General features: G+C 40.5%; 1 protein-coding gene across 1 annotated transcript; it reads right to left on the bottom strand.

The window, feature by feature from the left end:
- Positions 1–460: 460 nt before the first annotated feature.
- Positions 461–27714, bottom strand: RAB32 (RAB32, member RAS oncogene family). Its single transcript, XM_081529896.1, has 3 exons — positions 27312–27714; positions 4472–4749; positions 461–972 (listed from the first exon to the last, which is right to left on the bottom strand). Exons 1-3 carry the CDS (start codon positions 27562–27564, stop codon positions 826–828), a joined length of 678 nt encoding a protein of 225 aa, XP_081386022.1. The 5' UTR covers positions 27565–27714; the 3' UTR covers positions 461–825.
- Positions 27715–27943: the final 229 nt, after the last annotated feature.

The following is a 27943-nucleotide window of genomic DNA, read 5'->3' as shown; positions in this document are numbered from 1 at the left end:
GAGGCCTTAGGAAGGGATTTTAAGGTATTTAAGGGGAATAATCACATGCTGCACTAGCCAGGGCTAGTTAAATTATAATATTTTAAGGATAACAATTTTACATGAAGTACCAAAGTTCTGGCTAGAAACATAAATTGCTGAACAGAAACTTCCAGCTTTCCATGGCTAAGAGTTTAAAGTGATAGTGAAAGTGATAGTTGCTCTGTCGTGTCTGACTCTGCGACCCCATGGACTGTAGCTCACCAGGCTCCTTTGTCCATGGGATTCTCCAGGCAAGAATACTAGAATGGGTAGCCATTCCTTTCTCCAAGGGAATCTTCCCGACTCAGGGATTGAACCTGGGTCTCCTGCATTACAGGCAGATTCTTTACCATCTGAGTCACCAGGGGAAGCCCTAAGAGTCCAAAAGCCTCTCTCAAATATGAGGACGGGACAAAAATATAGACTCATGAAACTACAGTGAGGCTGCAGTCAATGTTTATTACCACTCAGCTTTCACACTGAAAGTCACAACTTGTAAGTCTTAACAAATACTGAGCAACTGTTATTTTAAAAGTTGTTGAAAAGGACGTAAACATTATCCTGAATATGATGGCAACAACAACAGAAGCCTAAGTGCTCAAGGTAACGGGGTGGAGCCATTGGCAGGACTCCTCAGCCAGGGTCCTTTTCAGAAAGTCTCAGGCTCCCAAGGTGGCGTCATTCATTTTCAGGCGCAGCCCTGGGCAGATTTACAGAGCAGTGCATCCACCATCTGTGATCCAGTTTCAGGACCTTGCTTCCAATCAGTCAGACTGTGCCCGCAGGAGAGAAGCAGACGCCAAGTCAGCAACACTGGGTCTTCCCCTCTTTTTTCACAGTCTCCTCGTCCAGTTTAATTCTGCCATCGTTTTCTTCGTTAGGGAAGCTTTGGTGGTTGGCAAGAATGTTCTCCACCAGGAACCGGGCTGCTTCATCGATGTTGACATTATCCTATAGGGCAGAAACAAGGATTAATTCTTAGAGGAAAGCATTAAGAGTATTACTAGGAACTAGAAAAGTGTGTCATAGAGGGTACTATAAGGACAGCTCCATCTCCTGCTCCAATACTAAAAGTGTTTGCTGAGAGTCAATACTATTGCCTAACAGATCTAGGGAACCCTCTTCTTCGTACAAAGGATCCCTCTTTCTGATGTTCTTGTTTTTTAATGTTTTAAACTTCGGTGCTGAGGTTCAACGAACTATCTCCATGGTTGAAGATGAATCTTCATCCTGTTCTAGGTTGCCAGCCACATAAGTGAAAGCACAGATATAAAAGGGCTTCCCTGGTGGCTCAGAGGGTAAAGCGTCTGCCTGCAATGCAAGAGACCCGGGTTCAATCCCTGGGTCGGGAAGATCCCCCGGAGAAGGAAATGGCAACCCATGCTGGTACTCTTGCCTGGAAAATCCCATGGACCGAGAAGTCTGATAGGCTACAGTCCGTGGGGTCGCAAAGAGTTGGACACGACTGAGCCACTTCACTTTCACTTTTCACTTTACAGATACAAAAATGAAACAAAACTCAAAAATCTGTTCTTGAACAACTACTTCCAGTATTTGGGATACCTTGTGGAAAAAAAATGTTAAAGGGTTCAAGCCACATTAAAATATGATAAATGTAGCATATCACTTCTCCACTCCTGACTGCAAATTATGACTTTTAGTTGATGTATATAAACTGAGCTGAAACAATGTTGTAGGTGAGATGTTAAGGATGCTCTAAGGAATCACTAGCTATCATATTTGTGTGACTGATTGATATGCTGTCATTGTATATATAATAAGTAACACATAGCAAAAACTGTGCTTATTTATAAAGTAGAGGAGCAGTTAGCTTCAAACTGATTTCTGCTAGACTTCCAGGGATCTGAATTTCTGATGGGAACACAGCAAAAAGGCAAGTTTAAATTCATGCGTTTTGTGGACTCCAGGAGATAGTGAAGGACAGGGAAGCCTGGCGTGCTATATCCATATGGTCTCAAAGAATCAGACACGACTAAGTGACTGAACAACAATACATACATTGGAATTTGCTTCTATGTTTATCTGTTTATACATATATGTGAGTATGTGTGCATGTATGTGCATATGTGTATGTGCACACACACATATATACACATAAACACAAGATTTATATGTATGTATGTGTGTATATATGTTAAACATTAAGTTCATACGGACCTTTCCAATTCCAGCCAATACCACAAGGTTCATCCTAGGCTTCTCCCTTATTTGTTGTAACTTTCTCAGACAGTGAGAACTCTGTCTGAGAAGTAAAGACCTTTGCTATTTATTCAGGTATCTTTTCTAGCACCAACACAAGCTTTTATTTTTACCTCTACTCCTAAGGTAAGTATAAACTTTAATTAAAGTATTGATCTTTAAATGCCCTGATATCCCTTAGTCTCCACCATCCCCATTATACTAAATAATTAAAACATTCTCTAACTGCACCTAATTGTAACTCATTAAGAACAGAAAGTCCCATGCTATAGTGTAATTAGTCACACATTTTCTTATTGGAAATCCATTATTTGCCATAAAGGTGAAGAGACTAAGCTCATGAATTTAAACTTGCCTTTTGGCTGTGTTCCCATCAGAAATTCAGATCCCTGGAAGTCTAGCAGAAATCTGTTTGAAGCTAACTGCTGGCGAGCTCAGAGTCAGAGGTGTTAGTGGCATGTAGGCAGTACTTTAAGCCTTGACTAAAAATTTTAACCAAAATTTTATATTATATTTCTCTTGAAATACTCATCACTAAGGAAATCTGTAGGAAATATATTTGTAGGAAGGCACAGAACATATGAATATTTTCCTTTTTACCTCTACAAGCTACCCTGTCTATACATATAATGAAGCTGATGACTTACACAGCCTCAGGCTACAGGCCACATGATACTATTGTTTATGAATCTTCCATCAAGATTCTGGGGAGAAATTTGGATTTATCACCTGAATGATTAATTAAAAAAAAAACAGAACAGGAATTTTTATCTGTAATACATTCATCTTCTCTGTCAAATCTCTGGCTCTAGTAAACATTTACACACACCACTAATTTTTTTCCAACAAAGCTGGGAAGTAAACCAAATCCCTTGACAGATGCAGAGAGAAGACAGAGGGCATGGCTCCCAGAACAAGTGCCTCTATGCAAAGCCATCCTTTCTGCAATCTCTTCCTTCCTGTTTGGCCGAGTGCTCACGCAGTACACCTCTGGGCTTCATCTCTGTTCCACCACTACTTTTTAAACATGAATCTAAATTTTAATTTATAATAGAGTAGACTTATTATATAATAAATAGCCTTTAGCTTAGAAGTAAACACTTCTGCCTCTAGCAGACACTGTTCTTCCCAATGACCCCCCCATCACAATATTTTCAGAGCACATTTTGTGTATTCTCCCATAGGTTTGCTTTCATTATTCTCATCTTCAGTGACAGCAAATAATCTTCCACTTTTAGGGTGGGTTTCTAGTAAAGCTAAAAGTAACCTGGTAAGTAGGTGATTTGGAGGGGAAAGAAAAAAAAAAAAAAAATATATATATATATATATATATATAAACCACTCTGGTAAATCCATCTAAATCCTCTCTATACATAAGAAATTCACTGAAGTATACTAAAAGCTGAAACTGTGTTAAAATTATATCAGTTTGGTTTCGAGTTTGTCATCATCACAGAATTTCACCAACATTCATCATTCTTCCATATCTGATTGTTATTGGATCTCTAAAGTGAAACTTACAATGCACATAAATACACTCCAGCACAATATTTTGTGCTTGGGATTTTCACCTTTGCTTTCCAGTATATCTAGACTATTAAGATTTTCATCAGCCAATCTGTATTTTTCTTCAAAAAATATTTTATCCAGTTTTCCATCATGGTTGAAAGAACAACATCTTACTCTACTGTTCATGACGAAATATGCAACAATTATTGATGCTTTCCTTTTGCTCAAATTTTTCATATACATTTGATCTACAATTCCTCCAACATTATCTGAATACACCTCTCTGACCTTTTCGATGCCTTTGTTAGTCCTGCAATGACTTACATCTTCACTAAGGACATCTATGTCCCTACGTTTTGTTAAGTCTTCTGTAAAAATCAAAATTAGTTGTGCTTGACAATATACTTCATACCCCATAAACCAAGGGTGTATGAAAAGTACTTTGTTAAAGGACTCAAACTCACAGAAAATTTCATTTGTTCTTTGCTCTAATAATGTTGAGTTTTATTTTAATGTAAAATCTGCCCTTCTATTCACCTCCCTACTAGCCAATTCTGAAAGCATTCCTGCTGCTGACTGAAATAAGCTGTAACATACCCATGCTTCACCTTTCACTAGGCTTCCAGAAACCACTCGGGTAAATCCGTCTAAATCCTTTACCGTTTGAGGTCAGATGTACGAGTTAACTGCAGAGCAGATACAAACGCACAGCAGAGCTTACCTTCGCAGAGGTTTCAAACCATCCTGTGAAGCCATGTTCTTTGCAGAACTGGTCCATCTGGGAAGGAGTCTGCCCGCTGTCGTTTTTCTGGTCACATTTGTTAGCTAAAAGGACAGCAGGAATAGGGCTGCCGTTTGGAAGATGGACTTTACTATCCAGATCACTTTTCCATTTTAAAACAGCATCAAACGTGGAACCTCTCGATATATCAAAGACAACGAAGGCACCGACAGCTTCTTTGTAATATACTCGCGTCATGTTGCCAAAACGCTCCTGTCCTAGAAATAAATATAGTGAAACATCAAAATCTTAAAATTCGGTCAGAGGCTATATTTAGATATAACCCTTTTTAACCCTAAGAATAATGTTGTAAACATATCTGTCATTCCAGAGCAACAGAGATGGGTGGGATTAAGGACACCCACACAGAACCACAACTCATAGGGCATAAGTGTGCTCTCAGGACACAGTTACCTAGCTTTATGTTCTCTGTGCATGTACACTACATTCTCCATAAACATCAAGAAGACAGTGCTTACAGCTACAGAACCCATCATGTCCCCCCTCACTTGCCTTGGTCTAAGAGAGGTACTAAAGAAAAAAAAGAAAGTTGGGTGTGGATGGAAGAGACAAGAATAGAAGAAAATAGTCTTGCAGGAAGAAGATAAGTGTGGTGGGTAAAACACTAGTCAAAAAGATTAGGCCTGGACCTGAGATAAAGGAACTCATGTTCTTAACTCCTCTTTTTTCACATCTCCAGCAAAACCCACTTTCCTTTTCTTTTTTTAATTTTTTTAATGGAGGATAATTACTTTACAACTCTGTGCTGGTTTCTGCAGTACAACAATGCGAATCAGTAATTATACATATACTCCTTCCCTCTTGAGCCTCCCTCCCTTCTCCCACCCCACTTCTCTAGGAAGTCACAGAGTGCCAGGCTGGGCTCCCTGTGTTATACAGCAACTTCCCACTAGCTACCTTTTTAACACATGATAGTATATATATATGTAAATGCTACTTTCTCACTTTTGACTCGAAATGTAAGACTGCTCTCCTCTAAGAAGGTAGACGTGCAAACCCACTACTTTAGCAAAACATGGTACAACTGTGTTGTTAAAAGAAGGATCAACTACAGAGCTCTTCGGATATCACTGTACTTTTAAAATAGCTTAACATGTTAAACACGTTTTTTTGGAAAAAAATCTACCATTAAACATACCATATAGGTCTTGGCAAAGCATTCACTTACTATCTGATATTGACTTAGGAAGAATTCTTTTCTTCATCTGAGAGATGGAAAAACATGCAAAGGCTGCTTGGCCAGGACTCCAACAGCTCCAACTAAAGAAGATGGGACTAAGACCGGATCTCCTGACTCCCACATGTGTGTGGAAACATGCCAGTCATTCTGACCTACCCTGCAGCTGCCCTGACTTCTAAAGCTCTTACCTTTAGTGGGGCAAATTACTGACTATAGTGCTAAGGGAAAATGACTGCAATCACTGCAAATCTAAGATTTATAACTCTTTGTCTAATGATAAAAACATGTGCTATGATGGAACATTTTCCTATTAAAACATACAATGAAAAACAAGCTTTTATCTAATTTTACTGGTAGTAAAGAAAGCAAAGCTGTCACCTAAATTAATCATTTTTCTCCTCCAAATTCTATGCCATCATACATTTTTAGATATTATTAATGGAATAATTAAAGAAGAATGCAATAGTCAAGATTAAATAGATAAACAGAGTTCATTTAGCTTATGACTGCTCCCCAGAGGGGCTTATCTGAAGCTGTATTGTGATAGTTCAGGGTTCCAAATTTTGTTATAACGAACAGTCACGTGAGAAATCTCATTATCGTGTTCACATATGATTAGTGATGTAAATCTGACAAGCTAACTATTTAGTTTATTTGCTCACAATGCTGACATTTATAAAAAGTTCATGTTGTATCCTTTTCCATTAACGTACATTTAATTATCATACCAGGCATGCTGGCAGAGACTAGACCCACTATTCAAGGTCAGTATCACCATTTTGTAAACACTGCACACATGCATTAAGGTGCACCTAATTTCAAACAGAGAGCACACACTAGTAATGATTTCGATTTTTCTCAATTTTAATTATCTCATGTGAAACGGCTACAGCAATAAGAGAAATGAGTACTGTTAACTTAGTCCAGATAACAAGATAATTACATAATTATATGAAAACACTCCTTCGGGCTACCCTTTAATTTAGAAGAAGGTAAGGTGCCAAACTAACAAACGTATATAGAAATCCAGAAGTTATGAAGAACTATTGAGCTCTAGTGACTTTTGTTCCTAAAATCATCTATAAATTCCCTCCCCAAATATTTCTTTTTACCAGCTATGTTAGTGAACATTCAAGTTTGTATTCATATAAAACTTCTGGTTAAACCATAAAAAAACAAGAAATGTATAAGACAAGGGATTTTTGAGGAGGATCTTGTGACTTAAAATACCCATTCCAATAAAAGCAAAAATAAACAAATGGGACCTAATTAAAATTAAAAGCTTTTGCACAACAAAGGAAACTATAAGCAAGGTGAAAAGACAGCCTTCAGAATGGGAGAAAATAATAGCAAATGAAGCAACAGACAAACAATTAATCTCAAAAATATACAAGCAACTTCTGCAGCTGAATTCCAGAAAAATAAACGACCCAATCAAAAAATGGGCCAAAGAACTAAACAGACATTTCTCCAAAGAAGACATACAGATGGCTAACAAACACATGAAAAGATGCTCAACATCACTCATTATTAGAGAAATGCAAATCAAAACCTCAATGAGGTATCATTTCACACCAGTCAGAATGGCTGCTATCCAAAAGTCTACAAGCAATAAATGCTGGAGAGGGTGTGGAGAAAAGGGAACCCTCTTACACTGTTGGTGGGAATGCAAACTAGTACAGCCACTATGGAGAACAGTGTGGAGATTCTTTAAAAACTGGGAATAGAACTGCCATATGACCCAGCAATCCCACTGCTGGGCATATACACTGAGGAAACCAGAATTGAAAGAGACACGTGTACCCCAATGTTCATCGCAGCACTGTTTACAACAGCCAGGACATGGAAGCAACCTAGATGTCCATCAGCAGACGAATGGATAAGGAAGCTGTGGTACATATACACAATGGAATATTACTCAGCCATTAAAAAAATACATTTGAATCGGTTCTAATGAGATGGATGAAACTGGAGCCCATTATACAGAGTGAAGTAAGCCAGAAAGAAAAACAATACAGTATACTAATGCATATATATGGAATTTGAAAGATGGTAACGATAACCCTATATGCGAGACAGAATAAGAGACACAGATGCATGGAACAATTTTATGGACTCTGAGGGAGAAGGTGAGGGTGGGACGTTCAGGGAGAATAGCATTGAAACATGTATATTATCGTATGTGAAACAGAACACCATTCCAGGTTCGATGCATGAGACAAGGGCTCAGGGCCGGGGCAATGGGATGACCCAGAGGGATGGGATGGGGAGGGAGGTGGGTGGAGGGTCCAGGAAGGGGAACACATGTAAACCCATGGCTGATTCATGTCAATGTATGGCAAAAACTATTACAATATTGTAAAGTAATTAGCCCCCAACTAAAATAAATAAATTTATAAAATAAAAAAAATAAAAAATAAAAAATAAAAAAAATACCCATTCCAGTTCCAGGGCCAGGATTCAATCCTCCTTGACATTCTCACAGCAGACAGTGTGCTTTCTAACACCACCATATATGACAAATCTAAGCGGTGCCAACTACACTGTTAAGCATTTCATGCAAAGATAAGATGGGCAACATAAAGGACAGAAACACCAACAACCTAACAGAATAATGTTAGTCGCTCAGTAGTGGCCGACTCTATGATCCCATGGACTCGCATGGATCCCATGTAGCCCTCCAGGCTCCTCTGTCCATGGAATTCTCCAGGCAAGAATACTGGAGTGGGTGGCCATTCCCTTCTCCCAGGGATATTCCTGAACCAGAGATTGAACCTGGGTCTCCTTCATTGCAGGCAGATTTCTTTACCAACTGAGCCACCAAGGAAGCCCAAATACAAACAAAGCTAATGGAGATGATGGAATTCCGGCTGAGCTATTTCAAATCCTAAAAGATGATGCTATCAAAGTGCTGCAGTCAATATGTCAGCAAATTTGGAAAACTCAGCAGTGGCCACAGGACTGGAAAAGGTCAGTTTTCATTCCAATTCCAAAGAAAGGCAATGCCAAAGAATGTTTAAATTGTCATACAATTGGGTACATTTCACATGCTAGCAAGGTAATGCTAAAAATCCTTCAAGTTGGATTTCAGCAGACTGAGAACCAAGAAATTCTAAATGTACAAGCTGGAATTAGAAAAAGCAGAGGAACCAGAGATCAAATTGCCAACATTTGTTGGATCACAGAACAAGCAAACAGAAAAACATCTACTTCTGCTTCATTGACTATGCTAAAGCCTTTAACTGTGTGGACCATACAAATTGTGGAAAATTCTTAAAGCAATGGGAATACCAGACCACCTTACCTGCCTCCTGAGAAACCTGTATGCAGGACAAGAAGCAATAGTTAGAACCGGACATGGAAAAACAGATTGGTTCCAAATTGGGAAAGGAGTATGTCAAGGCTGTATATTGTTACGCTGCTTATTTAACTTGTATGCAGAGTGCATCATGTGAAATGCTGGGCTGGATGAATCACAAGCTAAAATCAAGATTGCTGGGATAAATATCAATAACCTCAGATTTGCAGATGATACCACTCTAATGGCAGAAAGAGAAGAAGAGGGCTAAAGAGCCTCTTGATGAAAGTGAAAGAGGAGAGTGAAAAAGCTGGCTTAAAACTCAATATTCAAAAAATTAAGATCATAGCATCCATTCCCATCATTTCATGGCAAATAGATGGGGAAAACGTGGAAATAGTGACGGACTTTATATTCTTGGGTTCCAAAATCACTGCACACAGTGACTGCAGCCATGAAGTTAAAAGGCACTTGCTTCTTGGAAGAAACCTAAGACAAACCTAGACAGTGTATTAAAAAGCAGAGACATCATTTTGCCAACAAGGGTCCATATAATCAAAGTTACGGTTTTACCAGTTTAGTTCAGTCGCTCAGTCATGTCCAAATCTTTGCGAACCCATGAACTGCAGCATGCCAGGCTTCCCTGTCCATCGCCAACTACCGGAGCTTACTCAAACTCATGTCCATCGAGTTGGTGATGCCATCCAACAATCTCATCCTCTGGTGTCCCCTTCTCCTCCCACCTTCAACCTTTCCCAGTATCAGGGTCTTTTCCAATGAGTCAGTTCTTCACATCAGGTGGCCAAAGGATTGGAGTTTCAGCTTCAGCATCAGTCCTTCCAATGAATACTCAGGACTGATTTCCTTTATGATGGACTGGTTAGATCTCCTTGCAATTCAAGGGACTCTCAAGAGGCTTCTCCAACACTACAGTTTAAAAGCATCAATTCTTTGGTGCTCAACTTTCTTTGCAGTCCAACTCACATCCGTACATGACTACTGGAAAAACCATAGCGTTGACTAGAAGAACCTTTGCTGGTTTTACCAGCAGTCATGAAGAGATGTGAGATTTGGACCATAAAGAAAGCTGAGTGTCAAAGAATTGATGCTTTCGAATTGTGGTACTAGAGAAGACACTTAAACTGCAAGGAGATCAAGCCAGTCAATCCTAAAGGAAAACAACTCTGAATATTCATTGAAAGAACTGATGCTAAAGCTGAAACTCTAATACTTTACCACCTGATGCGAAGAGCCAACTTATTGGAAAAGACCCTGATGCTGGGAAAGATTGAGGGCAGTAGGAGAAGAGGGCAACAGAGGATGAGATGGTTGGATGGCATCACCAACTCAATGGACATGAGATTGAGCAAACTCTGGGAGTTGGTGATGGACAGGGAAGTCTGGCATGCTGCAGTCCATGGGGTTGCAAAGAGTCAGTCAGGACTGAGCAGGCTGAACAACAACAACACTGTTAAGCAAATGAAAAGTAAAGGCACAAACTGGGAGAACAAAAGGTACATAGATATTATATCTGATTTAAAAAACGTACTTAGAATATACAGAATTCTTAGAATTCCAAAATAAGAGAACAGAAAAGAATTTCACAGAATAAGCAAAATAATAAAACACTTTACCAAAGAATTTATATGATGATAAATAAGCAAATGAAATGATGCTCAAAATTATTAATCACTGGGTTTAAACCACAACTGAGCTGATCCTTTATACCCACAAGAAAGGCTATAATGAAAATGTCTGACTATACCAAGTGCTGGTGAAGTTTTGGAGCAACTGGAGCTCTCATACACAGCTGGTAAGAATAATACTTAAAAATAGTGCAACCATGTTGGAAAACAATTTGATACTTTCTCAAAAATGTAAGCATATATCTAGCATACAACCAAGCCATCCCACTCCTAGGTATTTGCTAACAAAATGAAAGCACACATCTATACAAAGGCATGCTCATGAATGCTCAAAGCAGCTTCATTTTTAATAGCCCCAAACTGGAAGCAACCCAAATGTCTATAATGGACCTCAACTCAACAATAAAAAAGAAAGGAACAAATTATGGATGAATCTCAAAATAATTATGCTGAGTCAAAATAACCAGGCCAGAGGAGGGGGAGGGTAATACTGTGAGTCTACTTATATCAAATACCTAAACATTAGAAACTATAGTAATACAGTAAGAGAAAGCAGATCAGTTGATTATGTTGGACAAGGGAGGGGAATGGATTAGAGAAATTAGATTTAAAATGATAAAAAATGCTTGCAATCTTGACTATGGTGATATTTCCCAAGTGTAAAACATAAAATTGTACAGTTTACTCTATGTCAACTATACCGCAATAAAGCTATAACAAATACCTACCTTATATATGGTCACTGGGAAGTTAAATGTAAAATGCCTGCCTGGGAGTATATTTAGGGCTGAGTTTGGCAGAACTCAGCTAAATAAAGTTTTATTGGAATATCATCCTCATCTATTTATACATTATATGCCTGATTTCATTCTATAATGGTGGAGTTGAGTAGTTGCAATAGAGAGTAGTAAATGGCTCACAAAGCCTAAAATAATTACTATATGAACTTTACAAAAATAGTTGAATGATTTCTGTGCTAAGGGTTTAGGGACAGTCTATACCTTTACTTGGAGAAGGAAATGGCAGCCCACTCCAGTACTATTGGCTGGAAAATCGCTGGTAGGCTACAGTCCATGGGGTTGCAAAGAGTTGGACACAACTGAGCAACTCCACTTCTATACCTTTATTAGGAGTGGTATATAAATTCATGAAAGTACACCCTTAGCTTCTCTGTATGGAGGTTATACTTGAAGTTCAAAGAGTGTAAAATGCCAGGTCCATAAGTGAGCACTGAATAAATACTAGCTAAGTACTATCACTGGGCTTCCCTCATGGCTCAGAGGTAAGGAATATGCCTGCCAATGCAGAAGACGAGAGTTTGATCCCTAGGTCAGGAAGATCTCTTGGAGAAGGAACTGGCAACCCACTCGTGTTCTTGCCTGGAAAATCCCATGGACAGAGGAGCCTTGCAGGCTGCAGTCCATGGTGTGCAAAGAGTTAGACACAACTGAGCGACTAATGTGTTCACTTTCACACATGGCAAAGCCTTAAACTATTAGGTAGTTTCACCTCAAAGTGGTGAAAATGGCTTGCAAAGGAAAATAAACTTGAGAAAAGTACAACCATCTTAGAGAATCAAATATCAAGCACCCGATAGTCAAGCTACCCCAGAAAATAATGTTGTCTGTTTAAATCAGCCAACTGTTTTTAGAGACCGTTAAGAGATCATCAAAGTTCCTCCAAGCTCTCACTTCTGATATTTTAGAATATCAGAATTCTATGCTATATATCAGAAAACTATGCTATAATTTTAATGTTATAATGATTTTCTGGCAATTCTGCAATCACGAAATCCAGAAGACAGCAATGGCGATCAAATGTAAATGACCCACCATCAAAAGGCCAAGTCCATGCATTTATGGGAGTAGCTTATTCTCCAAAAGAATAAGAAAAATATACTTCCTACTGTACTGGGTTCATAATCTCTTTTTTTAAAAATTCAAAAGTGCTTCAGGGATTTTCCTGAACTGGTAAAGACAAGTGAAAAACAAGTTTCTAAAACACGTGTCATTGAATTAGGGAGTGAAGAAAGATAAAAGGAGTTCATTTAGAATAATAATCTTAACATAAAATTAATGGAGCTGTTCTCCAAAAATTGAACAAAGTGAAACTTAGATTTAGCTCTGTTGTTTTAAAGGTTTAAATGCACAGGGTTGCTAAGCTCTTTCGGTTGTTAAGCTGGAAAGTAAACTTTCCTACAAAAATAAGAATTGCAGCCTTTATCTTTGTTATGACTATTCCTTGGGTAATTTTAGCTATTCCCTTATTACTATCTAAAACAAAGGAGTCCAGTGGAAAACACAACTAATGTTCACGAATAATCCATTTCCCTCCACTTCTGAATACATGGAGGACCACACTGTCCTGCCCCAACTAAACCAGCTGTGTTCATGGAATGTGGACAGAAGTGTCCCTGCCCAGCAGAATCACTTGTCGGATGTCAGCAAGGTTACCCCTACTTTGAGGTGATGGTACTAGATGGTAGGGCCTCTGTTAGCCTGGGTCTTCAAGGGGCTCCAGTGAAAAACCACCCTCACATTCCTCACCAGCCCCCCACTTCTGCTCCCTACTAAGGACATGTAGAAAGAGCGTCAAAGTGTGTCAGTCGCTCAGTCATAACCGACTCTTTGCGACCCCATGGACTGTAGCCCGCCAGGCTCCGCTGTCCATAGGAATCTCCATGCAAGAATACTGGAGTGGGTTGCCATGCCCTCCTCCAGGGGATCTTCCTCATTTTAAGGCTGTTGGCACCCTACCACAACCTAGCCTATCTTGACTGGTGCAACTCCCAAAGATCTTTTTACTTCTTATAGCTAGATTTGATCACAACTAGAAAATATGTACCAGGCACTGTGCTAGACACTGGTGAAACAATGGCTAGGATCCTAAGAATCTGAGTCTATCTGAGGAAAGAAACCAAGTGATGCCATGATGTGTCTGGTGTAATCAGAGATACAAAGAGCTTATTATGGTATTCAACAAGGGGATGTCATTCACTGAAGTGAGTAAGCTAATCTTACTAGTCTTTTTGAAAGATACATTATCAAAAAATGCCTTTCAAATTCCTATACTATGAAAATATAGTATCTTCATAAACTTTATTTATTTCCATGCTGTGACTTTCAGTTTGCATGCCCCTGGGGGCAGCCAGCCTAGTCAGAGCCATGCTCACCATCCATGGACTAAAAGGCTAAGCTTTAACTGCTGGAGGCAGTTTCCCCAAAGCACTGAGTCATCACTAGGAGAAACAGGCATTCTACTTCCCCTTTTACAGCACTGCAGAAGCCAGCCCTTCCTAGCTTCAGAAAAGGGCTAAAACATCAAAGTAATAGGTAAGACTGTCATATGCAAACTAGAATTGCATTAGAAATCCATGGAATCTTACTTTTTTTTTTTTTTAATTTTGGAAAAGAAAAAAAAATACTCTGAGGGGTGGCCAATCAACCATTTTAAGTTTAGTCTAAGAAATTTTTATTATTCTAGGACTCTTCTTTCCACAAGTACATAAATAAAAGAAGGACATTTCTGCCATGCTGAATGGTCCTGGATTGTGTCCTGTGATGGAAGCAGACCGGTTAGAGGAGAAAGTATGCAGTTATTAAATATAAAGACATAAAGACAGCTGCATGTGTCTTATTTCATGGTGTATGTGTGTCTGTGTGTGTGTGTGTGTGTGTCTGTGTGTGTGTGTGTGTGTGTGTGGAGTTAAAGTGTACAGCAATATGGAAACTCAGCAGAACCTGGGAGATCTTCCTCTTACAAGGTCTGTAGTAGTAGTTCAGACGTGGTGGGGAGAACTCTGAGCAACAAACACCACCTTCCTAGACCAGAGCTGTAATCTTTTACAGGAAGAAGAGGGGCCACTTTACACTTTTCTGATACTCTAACAGACAAGATCATAAACTAGAAGATGACGCTCCAGATTACCTCATCCAACCTCCCTTATTTTAAAGACGAGAAAATAAAATCTCAGGGAGACAACATTACTCAAGTGTCTTAGGTTGATGTGTTATCTATCCAATGTGCTGCCTGATCTGGTAGCCAAGCGTTTTCTGGAGTATACATTGCTCCCCATGGCCCCGTGTCTCCAAATAGATTCAAAGTAGCATGAGCCTGGGAAAGACATTCCTCAAGGATGCACAGCCCTGCCACAAAAGTTACAGGCTTGCTCTGTGTCCCCGAGTGCCTGACCACAGAAGCTAAGGACATGCCTCACTGCCGAGTGCACTAGCTAGGCTGATACTAGGGACAGGCTTTTTCAACCATATTGCTGTGGGCATATTGCCTGAATATTCCAAGTGGCTCTAAAATGTGTTATCCTTTAAAAAGATGTGTTACTTCCTTCTCTAGAGGAAGGAACCCTGATTACAGCTAGATATCTTGGCAATGAGAAAGGGAAAAAAAGAGCACAGTGTTAGTCATCTAGGCTCAAAGACATTTTAAAGATGCATGACTTGGTAATATATACTCTAAAGGATGATGACCTGTAAGGTACACATGTTGGCAAAAGGATTAAAATGCTTCCCCAATATCTGGAGTACCCAACACTAATGACTTTGAGAAGGAGTTGAGACAACTTAATACATTTCCAAGAATATGTATTCTAATCAAGGAAAAGAAAACCACAAAACGGCTTGCCTTCTCTCTTTTTAGTGTAGGCAAATTTTCTAAAGGGAAATATTTGCTTTCAGATTTGAAAGCAAAATAGTGAATTTTGAACATTTATCAGAAATACAGGCCAGAGATGCTTTCTCTATGGTTTTAATCACCATTTTTTAATATTTGTCTCAATATTTTATGTTCATGTGCCCATTTGCCAAAAAACCTAAATATCTCTAAATGTTATTTGAAATTCAAAATATAAGTCATACAATGAAAAATAAATCAGAGAAATAAGACAATCAATGCTTAGCTTTCCAACTATAAATGCTTATCCTTTCCCACCCATTAAGAATTATTGGGCTTTGCAGGTGACTCAGAGGTAAAGAATCCACCTGCCAATGCAAGGAACATAGGGTTAGATCCCTGAGGCAGGAAGATCCATCCATCCCGCCCATCCAGGGTTCTTGCCTGGAGAATGAAAAGGCAACCATTCAGTGTTTTTGCCTGGGAAATCCCATAGACAGAGGAGCACGGGCTACAGTCCATGGGGTTGCAAAAGGGTTGGACATGACTTAGCAACTAAACAACAAGAATTATTGAGCTACACGTTCTTGCTTAAGGTGACTGGGCAAAAATGTAGTTTCTAGTGAGTGTGTATAAAGTTCTTTAAAAACATATCCTTGAAGTTCAGTAAGCATTTCAGAGATAAAGCATTTCTAACACACTTGTGTGGTTGGTGGGTAATAGATCAAGACCCAGCCAAAATATAAGTCCACTCACTGGTTCTAGAAAGAGATTTATCTAGCCACTAAAAATTTTTATAACTTGATATAGATAATATGGTGATGTCATAATGGGTCTTAGGTTTTATATGTAAGAAACTACAATTCATAGTCACATAGGTTTTGCCGTTTTTAGGGCATCTATTTAATGACTTTTTATACTACTACTTTATAAAGCCCTTATAAATGTGCCCCAGAGTTACACTTAAATATTTAACGTGCTAAAATCATACGCAATGTTAGAAGAAAAAAAAATTTCCTTACATTAAAAAACTACCATAATACTGACCAATAAAACAATGTAACTAAAAACCTATTCCCCCCACCCCCACTGGTGTACACAATTTTCCATAAAACAAATGACTGTATTACCCTCAAATAAAACGAGTCTAAGGTCTGAGTCACCTGCAAAGCTAATACATCAAATTAGCACCATATGAGGCTGGATTTGATATGTACTGAATTTCATATTTTAATACTGTACCATGAAGAAGGTAAAAGGAGTCATGTGATTTTACACAATGCCATTCATTTGTCTGGTTTTCTTTTCTATCATGTGTAAAGCAGAAAAAGAGATAATATAACATGACCATTAAACCTTGGCAATCGGATATATCTGGATTCATGCCCTAATTCTGCAAGTTACACGTGTACAGACCTTGGGGAAATCCCTTAACCTTCTTAAGTCTCAGTTTACTCAACTGTAATTTCCCCAGAAACCTATGTATTTCCATATGTAAAATAGATAGCAAGTGGGAATTTGCTGTGTGACACAGGGAGCTCAATCTAGTGCTATGTGACAACCTAGGAGGATGGGTTGGGGGAGGCAGATGGGAGAGGGATTCGGGAGGGAGGGGACATATGTATACCCGTATCTTACTCTGAAAGATGAACTCCCCAGGTCGGTAGGTGCCCAATATACTAATGGAGAAGAGGGGAAAATAGCTCCAGAAAGAAAGAAGGGGCTGAGATGAAGCGAAAACAACACCCAGTTGTGGATGTTACTGGTAATGGAAGTAAAGTCTGATACTGTAAAGAACAATATTGCATAGGAACCTGGAACATTAGGTCCATGAATCAAGGTAAATTGCAAGTGGTCAAACAGGAGATGGCAAGAATGAACATTAACATTTTAGCAATCAGTGAACTAAAATGGACTGGAACAGGCAAATTTAATTCAGAATACCATTATATCTACTACTGTGGGCAAGAATCCCTTAGAAGAAATGGAGTAGCCCTCAGAGTCAACAAAAGAGTCTGAAATGCAGTACTTGGGTGCAATCTCAAAAATGACAGAACGATCTCTGTTTGTTTCCAAGGCAAATCATTCAATATCACAGTAATCCAAATCTATTCCCTGACCACTAATGCCAAAGAAGCTGAAGTTGAATGGTTCTATGAAGACCTACAAGACGTTCTATAACTAACACCAAAAAAATATGTCCTTTTCATCATAGGGGACTGGAATGCAAAAGTAGGAAGTCAAGAGATACCTGGAGTAACAGGCAAGCCTTGGAATACAAAATGAAGCAGAGCAAAGGCTAACAGAGTTTTGCCAAGAGAATGAATTGGTCATAGCAAACACCTTCTTCCAACAATACAAGAGAAGACTCTACACATGGACATCACCAGATGGTCAATACTGAAATCAGACTGATTATATCTTTGCAGCCAAAGATGGAGAAGCTCTATACAGTCAGGAAAAACAAGACTGGGAGCTGACTGTGGCTCAGATCATGAACTCCTTATTGCCAAATTTAGACTTAAATTGAAGAAAGTAGGGAAAACCACTAGACCATTCAGGTATGAACTAAATCAAATCCCTTATGATTACTTCCAAAGAACAGAAAGCCTTCCTAAGTGATCAATGCAAAGAAACAGAGGAAAGCAATAGAATGGGAAAGACTACAGAACTCTTCAATAAAATTAGAGATGCTAAGGGAACATTTTGCCAACATCCAACGGATCATAGAAAAAGCAAGTGAGTTTCAGAAAAACATCTATTTCTGCTTTATTGATTATGCCAAAGTCTTTGACTGTGTGGATCACAATAAACTGTGGAAAATTCTGAAAGAGATGGGAATACCAGACCACCTGACCTGCCTCTTGAGAAACTTGTATGCAGATCAGGAAGCAACAGTTAGAACTAGATATGGAACAACAGACTGGTTCCAAATAGGAAAAGGAGTATGTCAAGGCTGTATATTGTCACCCTGCTTATTTAACTTATATGCAGAGTACATCATGAGAAATGCTGAGCTGGAGGAAGCACAAGCTGGAATCAAGATTACCAGGAGAAATATTAGTAACCTCAGATATGCAGATGACACCACTCTTATGGCAGAAAGTGAAGAAGAGCTAAAGAGCCTCTTGATGAAAGTGAAAGAGGAGAGTGAAAAAGTTGGCTTAAAGCTCAACATTCAGAAAACAAAGATCACGGCATCCGGTCCCATCACTTCATGGGAAATAGATGGGGAAACAGTGTCAGACTTTATTTTTGGAGGCTCCAAAATCACTGCAGATGTTGATTGCAGCCATGAAATTAAAAGCCGCTTACTCCTTGGAAGGAAAGTTATGACCAACCTAGACACCATATTAAAAAGCAGAGACATTACTTTGCCAACAAAGTTCCGACTAGACAAGGCTATGGTTTTTCCAGTGGACATGTATGGATGTGAGAGTTGGACTATAAAGAAAGCTGAGCACCGAAGAATTGATGCTTTTGAACTGTGGTGTTGAAGAAGACTCTTGAGAGTCCCTTGGACTGCAAGGAGATCCAACTAGTCCATCCTAAAGGAGATCAGTCCTGGGTGTTCACTGGAGGGACTGATGTTGAAGCTGAAGCTCCAATACTTTGGCCACCTGATGGGAAGAACTGACTCACTGGAAAAGACCCTGATTCTGGAAAATACTAAAGGCAGGAGAAGGGGATGACAGAGGATGAGATGGTTGGATGGCATCACCAACTCAATGGGAATGAGTTTGAGCAAGCTCCGGGAGTTGGTGATGGACAGGGAAGTCTGGTGTGTTTCAGTCCACGGGGTCGCAAAGAGTAGGCCACGACTGAGCGACTGAACTGAACTGATCTGATTCATGCTGTTGTATGGCAGAAACAAACACAATGTTGTAAAACAATTATTTTTCAATTTTATAAAAAGTAAATTGAGAGACAGTGACTAGAAAGCAGCTTTTCATAAATGTTAACTGTGATTATGTGAAGGGTTTTTTATTAAAACTTCCTACCTCTGAGATTCTATGCTTATATTTGGAAATATATTTCCACTTGGGAAAAAAAAAGCATTATAGGGGAAGACGCAAAGTTGCTATTTAAATCTTGTACAAAGCACTGTTTGTGCCCATGCCACCACCTTTTGAGGTTGAGATCAAACCTGTCTGTCAAGCAAAAGAGTAACAAAACTGAACACAGAAAAAAAAAAAGTTAAAAAATACCTAAACTAAAAGAAAAACAAACTCCTTTTGAGATGGCAGCAGCAGTCTCAATAAGCAGCCTTCAAAATTACCTATTCCCAGATACACAACCATTCAGAAACTGGATTTTTCTTTTTGCTTATTAGAAACAAGCAAGCTTTTGTGGTATTTAGGTCACAGTGTAAGGTCTGTTTTTATTCAACTATTTACATCTTCTGTGGTGACTGTAAAAAGAACATCTGACTTAAATCAATTTAAAGAGAGGAATAAAATCAAAGTATCTTTTTGGTTTGTGTCCAAAGTCGGAATAGTTTTGGAAGTTTGAGATACTGGGTTTTTCCTTTCTTAAGCACAGCATTCAGTGAGAGCAAGACATGGCTCATCTCTGTCCTGTGATTTATCTTGTCTCCTTTCATCACCTCTTGAGACAGCAACAGAGATAAGGAGTGGGTGATACAAAACAGACAGGAACTTAGAGGCCAGGAAAGGTGGGTGTGAAGGAACCCGGGGAGCAGCAGACTTATTCAGTGGAGTGCAGTAAGAGGATGGGTTTGTTGGCAACAGACAGCACAGGCAAGACACAACCACTCTTCTCAACTTGAGCGTGAATCAGATCACCCACACTGTGTGTGCTCAGCTGCTCAGTCGTGTCCGACTCTTTGTGACCCCATGAACTGTGGCCCACCAGGCTCCTCTGTCCATGGGATTCTCCAGGCAAGACTACTGGAGTGGGTTGCCGTGCCCTCCTCCAGGGGATTTTCCTGATCCAGGATAGAACCTGTGTTTCTTATGTCTCCTGCATTGGCAGGTGGGGTCTTTACCACTAGCGCCACCTGGGAAAGGTTACCCGTGGTGCCTGGCAAATTACACACTTCCAGGCCCTCCCTCTAGGAACTCTGACTTGCTAAGCATGGAATATTGCTAGTTGCCTCTCCAGTATCCCCTTCACAGAATTTTATTTGGGGAAGCAGTGTGTCCAGTTTGAAAACAAACAGAAAAAGCCCTAGATTTCCCAGCTTCCCTTGCAACAAGGCATGGGTGTCTGACTGGACCAGAAAGGCAAAGAATACAGCCAGGGAATAGCTGAGTGGTGAAATTTCAGCTTTGGTTCATGAAGAATGAATGGTTGTGTTCACTAGCAGTGGACTGCTCAACCACAGACTTACTAGGTGAGGGACTTAACTTTTCTCTTGTTAAACCATGATGTATGGGAATGTTTGACAGATGAAGCCAGCTCGGCTTATAGCTGATGCTAAGGAAGATGCATTTAAGCACCTCAGATCAGTCTGATGGAGCAGGTCCCATACAGTCACACTAAAAAAAAAAAAAAAAAAAAAAAAAAACCCAATACATATATTTAGCTTAATTTCAAAGCAATCAAAAATCACTACAGAAAATGCTTAAGGAAACTATCTGGATAGAAGTGAGTGAAAAAAATGAGGAAGAAAAGAATGTAAGATCTCCTGTCAGAAAGACCAGCACAAAGCCTTAAACTAAACCTCCCCTATCCATTTATTTTTATGTGGTTTGTCGCTCTCAAAATAAAAGTGAAGAAAGGACATGTTTCTAGCCTCCGTGACTGTAAAAAGTGCAAAAAGCTCTTTTGAAAATATAACTGAATAAAATTCTAAACACCTTTTCCTTGATCATTTATCTCACCTCCAGAAATCTCCTCACGTGAGTCAGCACTTTTTCACCATCCAAGAGAAGATCTCTACAGCCACAGTGCGACTTAAACTTGTCAACTGAGCCCACTCTCTATTACTTCAGCGTTGATTAAGTGTGAAATCCTCACTATTTTGAGGATACGCTATCCTTGTACTCCAAATCTGAGGCCTTCAAAGTTTTTTCCTTTGGAAGATTACTTTTTCTCATCTCTTAGTCCACTTTAATAAGTGCCTAGAAGTCTGTATTCATCAGGTTTTTTTTTTTTAATATATTTTATGATACTTGGACATCTTGGGGCCTTGTAGACCAGGGGAGGGACTGGACTGTCCCCCTCCACCCCCTGCTCAGGGTTATCTAGTTATCAGAGCAAACAACTTGCTGAGAGCACGTCTTCAATATGCAAACCAATCAACCCCGAGTCCTTCTCCTCTACTTGCTCTCTTTCATCAGGCTCTCGCCGTCTAGGTCTGAGACAACTAGGGACCATCCCTATGGCCCTCGGCAAACTGAAATCTTTCAAACTATCCAATCCTAAACTTGCTCAGCTTGCCTATGCTGCAAGGTCCTTTCCTTTCTTCAAAAATCACAAAAAAGGCTCTAGCCCTTGCTCTGCTTTCTCCCAGCTCCTTTTGCCTCCTGAATGACCCTGGTGCTTCCCTGTGTGGTCCCGCATGGTGTGACATGGTCCCTCCTATAGGGAACTATCAGTAACAAACTATCTCTTTTAACAGCAATTGTCTCCTAATGTGGTGATCTCATTTCACTTGAATAAAAACAAAACCTTGAGTACATGTTAAAAGGGAATAAGAAGCTATTGTAACATTGTTTGTTAATCGGCTATACCCCAATACAAAATAAAAATATCTTTTAAAAAAGAAAAATCATTGAAATTTACATATCAAAAGCTTAAGAAAGCTGGAAGGTCAGGATGCTGTTGCTGCTGTTTAGTCACTAAGTCATGCCTGACTCTTTGTGATCTGATGGACTGTAGCCAGCCAGGCTCCTATGTCCATGGGATTCTCCAGGCAAGAATAGTGGAGTGGGTTGCCATTTTGGAAGGTCAGAATACCATAGACATAAGGCTGAAATTCCTGAGATATATTTGAAAATAACTGCACCTCTGGAATAATGCATGGCATGCAGGTTTAATCTGTGAGATCACAGAGTAGTCGAGACAAACAGCTGTAATTATTACCTTGTTTTCCAGGGTATGCTCTACAATCAAATACCAATAAGATAGCTTCATTAACTTCAGCGAAGTCCACAGTTTGGAGAGTCTTTCAAAATGTACAAAAAAAAAAAAAGATGCAGCCAATCAAAAAGTGTCTGCCTTGGAAGTAGTATGCTTCATAATTAAGTATAAGAACTAGAAACTCTGGACTGATGACATAGAGATGTTAATGATTACAATAGGTATGAAATATGAGTCATATGCTCCAAAACAGGGCTGACCAGAACATTTGAAATTTAGACAAAAGTTTATGTCATTCTTATGTTACCAAAAATCCACTCTGCTATTAGAGACATGAGACCTGTACTATAGATTACCTGTGTTTTCTTGGTCAGTTTACCACACCTCCCTGGGTTTACACCATAGGGTCTCTAAAAGCCTTTAATCCTATTCAAACAATAGAATGATTAGGCAAATGGCTAGCAGCCAAGTTGAATTTTAGTACTTCTTATCAGAACTTGGCTCTCTGTACCTCTAACCTGAGCAACTTTTACCTTACCTGGGCTAACTGAAGCCAATTAAGGATGGTAACATATTCAAAAGAAGGAAAGGCAACAGGCATGTCATTACCAGGGGAATTTTCTTCATGTCAGTTACACAAATATGCTGTTATGTTGAAATTCCTGTCTGGGCATCTGTGAAAGCACAGTCCAGACTGGGGAACCCAAAGGTGTGTCAGGGCTTACGAAGTAAGGAAGATTTGAAGATGTAAAATGGGACAGTAGGCTTTGCTTGGAATTCAGCACAAAATTGAGCCAGAATAAGGCTGAAGATGGCAAGACTGTACAAGTCAGATGTAATAAAGACTTTATTTCAATCCTTTTAAATGAATTACTAAGTAACTGACTCACATTAAGCCCTAAGAAAGTAACTGTAGGACTAAGGCAGAGACTACATATAACAGAGACTAATTCCTCAAAGAACTGCTTCTTCATATTTAGAAAAAACTTGAACATTAATAATCCTTGACTGATAGACACTCTGAAGGTCAAGAAAGCATGAGATAATATTCCAGGCTCTTGCTCATGAAGAGTTGGAGTGTTATCAAAGAAGACAAGAAGAGACCACTAGTTATAGCAATTGGCAATATGCGAGAGAGGACAAGGAAGACAAGATCAACATTTTATTTTCAGACGGGAATCAAAAAACTCGAAAGTGAATCTAAGTATGGTTTATATAACTTATAAGGTCTTCCAAGCATGAATTTTATGCTCTGATAAATAATGTTTGCATGAATTTCAGAGTACATTGTTTCTGATTTGCTCTCTGGCCCAAAGGAGTATTACCCAGATTTTTATAAAGAAATTTTGATACTAAAAACTGAAGAGTGGTAGAACAGGCTCCCTGTCTACTCTAATGCCACTATGGCCTAAGTATTATTTGAATTAAGGGCACTTAAAACACAAGGGCAAGATGGGTACTCCAACCTCCCCTTCTTCTTCCTTAAATCAGGAGATAAAACTCCCGTTTGAAAGATGTCCTCCCCATAAGGAAGGAAGGAACCGTGCTCATCACCAGAGATGATCAAACAGAGAACTCTGCGGAAGCAGATCTTGTTAAAATAGCTCTTCTCTTCCTTTAGCATCCCACAGAGTTTGGTTATTTTTCTACAGCTGCCTTTGTTCAACCTAGTATAAAGGCATTTATATTTTTCTACTTTTGGGGGTTCTTCCTTTCCTTATGAGGGCTCCTGTGTCACATAAAGCTTCCCTGATAGCTCAGTTGGTAAAGAATTCGCCTGCAATGCAGGAGACCCCGGTTCGATTCCTGGGTTGGGAAGATCTGCTGGAGAAAGGATAGGCTACCCACTCCAGTATCCTGGCCTGAAGAATGCCATGGGCTACATAGCCCAAGTGGTCGCAAAGAGTCAGACACGGCTGAGCGACTTCCACTTTCAAATAAATTTCTGCTATTAATCTGTCTTACATTAATTTAATTCTCAGGACCAGCTGAAAGTTCTAAGAAGGCAGAGATAAAATTTTGCCTTCCCTATAAAAGCAAATCATTGCAATGAATGCATGCAGACTAAATTATACTAGATCTAAATGGACAAGCTTAAAAAAAAAAAAAAATTTAGCCCAGAACAGCCATTCAACCTACTTGGAAAATTCTACAGTTGCTAATAAGCTTATAATAAGTAGTGAGCCAAATACTCATTCATCTATAATACGTGTTAAAAGGAAGATCAGATACTGCATCCTAATTTAGTATACATTTATTAAACTCTCTCTTTAAAATCTTATCAAAGACTTCAATATTTCAGTATATTTCAGTAATGTGTTGAGCAGCAGTCTCAAAGCAGATATGAAGTAAAAGAAAGGAACTGCCTAACACAAAATTGTGTTAAACTGCATCTGCACTTTAAAGCTGCATTCATTTGATGTAATAAGGATTTATAAGGCCTGTATCCATGAGTCACTACGGTTCTCAATTTGAAGAGTTTAACTTAAACTGCTTGGCTACATTTACAGAAAACATTTGGGTAACTCCTGCCTGTTATGCTTGCCAGAGCTTTCAAGTATAGAGACCTGACATAATTTCTTTACACCTTTTTCACTTCTAGAACAGCAACAAAAGTCTAACCAGTAATAACAGCACACTTTAAGTTAGTCATGTCGAGTGGCCAGCTCCACCTACTATTTTGCAATCAAGGAATACCTCCCCCCTTTGAGACTTAAATACAATTCAACTTTGTTGCTACACAAGGCAAATATGTTTAGCCATGGGGAACTATTTGGAGTGACCTTCACTTTGCCTCCATTACATCATGACTACTTAATTCAAATGGTATGAGCTAGGATTCATCAGTAGCTCAAATATTCAAACCAAACCTTGGTTTGGTAATGATAGAGCCTTAAGTTAAAGCCACATTATTTTTTGCTCTTAGTTTCCTTATATACTGAAAACCTTATTTAAAAGATGAACCTTATAATTTCCAATCATCTCATAAGTTTACCTCTAATCTTGTTAATTGCTGGTGTGTACTTGCTGGATGGAATCCCTTTTGGAGATTCTGAAAGGTCTGCTTTCCTTCCTGGAAAGGCTCAAGCTTTGGATTTAGGCAAAACTGCAAGAAAATTCCACCTGGGCCGATATGTACCAGAGTCTGGTAGAGACAGAATAGGTTCCCCTCCTGGTAAAACAGGTCTGGTTAAGCAGGATGAAAAAAGGGGAAGAAAACTCTAACTCATGCTTCTGCTTTCCAAGTCTCCAAATAAAAGCATTTGTCCTTGAAGCTTAAAAAAACACAACTGTGCCATAAAAAAATCTTTTATTTACCTGCAGAAGGACCCAATCATAATTTAATTGCTAAACACCATATTATTTTACATGAAGAATAAAGCAAACTCAATAATCCTCCTAGGCAGGGACTTAAAATCATCTTCACGGAAATTCACAGCTACACTGAAGGTTTCTGTAGAATGATTATCACATGGTAAGGCAACCTTTAGAATCCATGACTTTGTCAAGGAGCAATACTCTTACTCATATGGGCTCTGTGAAAAAGCAGGAAGTGTTTTGAAAGAAGCCTCTGGCTTCAAAAGATGACTTTTCAAACGAACATTTGGTTTTCTGTAACCAAAAAAAAAAACCAAGCTGAGCCCAAAGGCTGACTATCCCCCTTTCTTAGAGGTGACATACATCACTTTATTTTCCTATCAGAGGTAGAGAAGCCTAGTCTTAAATAAACGAGTATATAGGTGGTATTTCTTCAATATCGTCTCATATGTAATAAGCTGTTGATGAAAAGAGCACTACCCAGCAGACAGACCTGGATCCCTGACTCTTCACCAGTTGGGTGACCACACCTTTTACAGGCTTCAGTCATACAAGTGGAGGATGAAGGATGGTCTCTTTAATCCTGAACATGCCCCCATCTCGAAGGCAAATTGAGCTTAACACTCATAATGACTGAACAGGGTAATTCCTGGTACCACTTCCATATTTCAACTTTCTCAAAGTTAATGGCTTATTAAATGCACACCTCCAACCCACCACACCAGCCAGAGTTCAAGTTTCCATACATTAGAGGAAGGAGAATCTGTACCCTCCACACACAGGGATACTATGCTCCAAAATGACAATGGAAAGCAAATGCCAGGGAAATAATATTATATTATATATTGGGTGTGGGGAGGCAGGAGTGGGGCTAGGTGTTGGTTCAGGCGGGGAAGAGGAGCATAAGGTTTCAAGAGAAGTTTTCCCAAATCTTTGCCTGGGTAGCCTGCCCTAGGAATGCGGGCACGGCGTACAAAGAATGGGGTTTCGCTCCCAAGGAAGGGTCTCAGACTCAAGGTGGATGATGAAAACACTCCTGAAAAGAAACCCTCTTTCTAGTCTTGGTGGTGTCCCTAACGAGGAGTGTAACTTTGGGTAAGTTGTTCAACCACTCTGAACCTCTGCTCTTATCTGTAAAATGTTAACGCTAATGAGAGGAGCTAGCCCCTTCCCCTCCCTCTTCCTCGTCAAGATTCAGAATTAAAACTCGGGAAAAGCCTCCGTGACTTTCTCACCTCTGGTCGGGTGAGAGCTCCAAAGCAGAGGGCCTCCTATCTCTTAAACACACCAGAGCTTTCCACAGACAGAGCTGAGGCGTCTAACCCGAGTTATTTTCTCTACGCATTTATTTATCTTGTTCTGCTTTTAAATTTTCGACTACCATCGCCTGCTCCACTGCGCTGACTCCCCCTGGAGTCCAACATCCCCTTCCATCTTTCCAGGTGGTTTAGTCCCTTTCTTTTAAATTCACTCGGGCAGGCAAGTTCTGGCAAAAGACAGAGAAAGAAGCAAGGAGACCGAGGGCAGCCGAGCGGCCCCCGGGCTTCCGACGGCGGGGAAACCCCGCGGGCGCCCCCTGCTCGGAGGCCGCCGTCCGCCCGCCTCGGGGTCCCCGCATGTCCCCGGCTCCGGCCACCCGCTTACCCGCGATGTCCCACAGCTGCAGGCGCACCAGCGTCCTGCTGTCCCAGTTGAGGACCTTGAGGGCGAAGTCCACCCCGATGGTGGCCCGATAGTGCTGGGAGAAGAGCTGGTGGACGTAGCGCTTGATGATGCTGGTCTTGCCCACGCCGAGTTCGCCGATGACCAGCACCTTGAAGAGGTGCTCGCTGGTCTCCGGCGGCGCCGCCGCGGCGGCCGCCCCCCGGCCCGGGTCCCCGGCTCCGCCGCCCGCCATGAGCGCCCCCGACCGCGCTCCGCCGGCCGGCGGCTCTCGGCGAGCTCGGGGGCCCCGCCCGGCCGCGCCCTCCTCGCGGAGCCCCGGGAGCCCCGCCGGCCGTCGAAACTTCCCCGAGACCGGCCGCGCTGCCGCACCGCCTGACGGGTCACAGGACCCGGAACCCGCCGCCGCTGGCAGCCCGCGCGGGGCGGGGAAAGGCCGGGGGTGGGGGACTGGCCTGGCGGGGGAGGCCCGGGCGAGAGGCCGCAGCTCGCCGCCGCCTGCGCTCTGCGCGGGCCGGGCCAGAACTCGCGGCACTTCCTCTCCCCGGGCGTCCCCTCCTCGCGGCGGCGCCGAGCTCGGCCGCCCCCTAGTGGCCGCGGAGGGTAGCTGAGCA

The sequence above is a fragment of the Giraffa tippelskirchi genome, chromosome 9 (assembly GCF_054371585.1).
Source record: "Giraffa tippelskirchi isolate mGirTip1 chromosome 9, T2T-mGirTip1v1.2.pri, whole genome shotgun sequence".
NCBI classification, from domain to species: Eukaryota; Metazoa; Chordata; class Mammalia; order Artiodactyla; family Giraffidae; genus Giraffa; species Giraffa tippelskirchi.
The sequence above is the reverse complement of the archived record's forward strand: the minus strand, read 5'-3'. Positions and strand labels throughout refer to the sequence as shown.

Bases quoted from the DNA above. Each gene is read 5' to 3' on its own strand.
- RAB32 (XM_081529896.1), bottom strand. From the start codon at position 27,564: ATGGCGGGCGGCGGAGCCGGGGACCCGGGCCGGGGGGCGGCCGCCGCG. The intron at 4,750-27,311 runs GTAAGCGGGTGG...ATTTATTTCTAG, and splicing joins GCAGCTGTGGGACATCGCGG to GACAGGAGCGTTTTGGCAAC. The intron at 973-4,471 runs GTAAGCTCTGCT...TCTGCCCTATAG, and splicing joins GGTTTGAAACCTCTGCGAAG to GATAATGTCAACATCGATGA.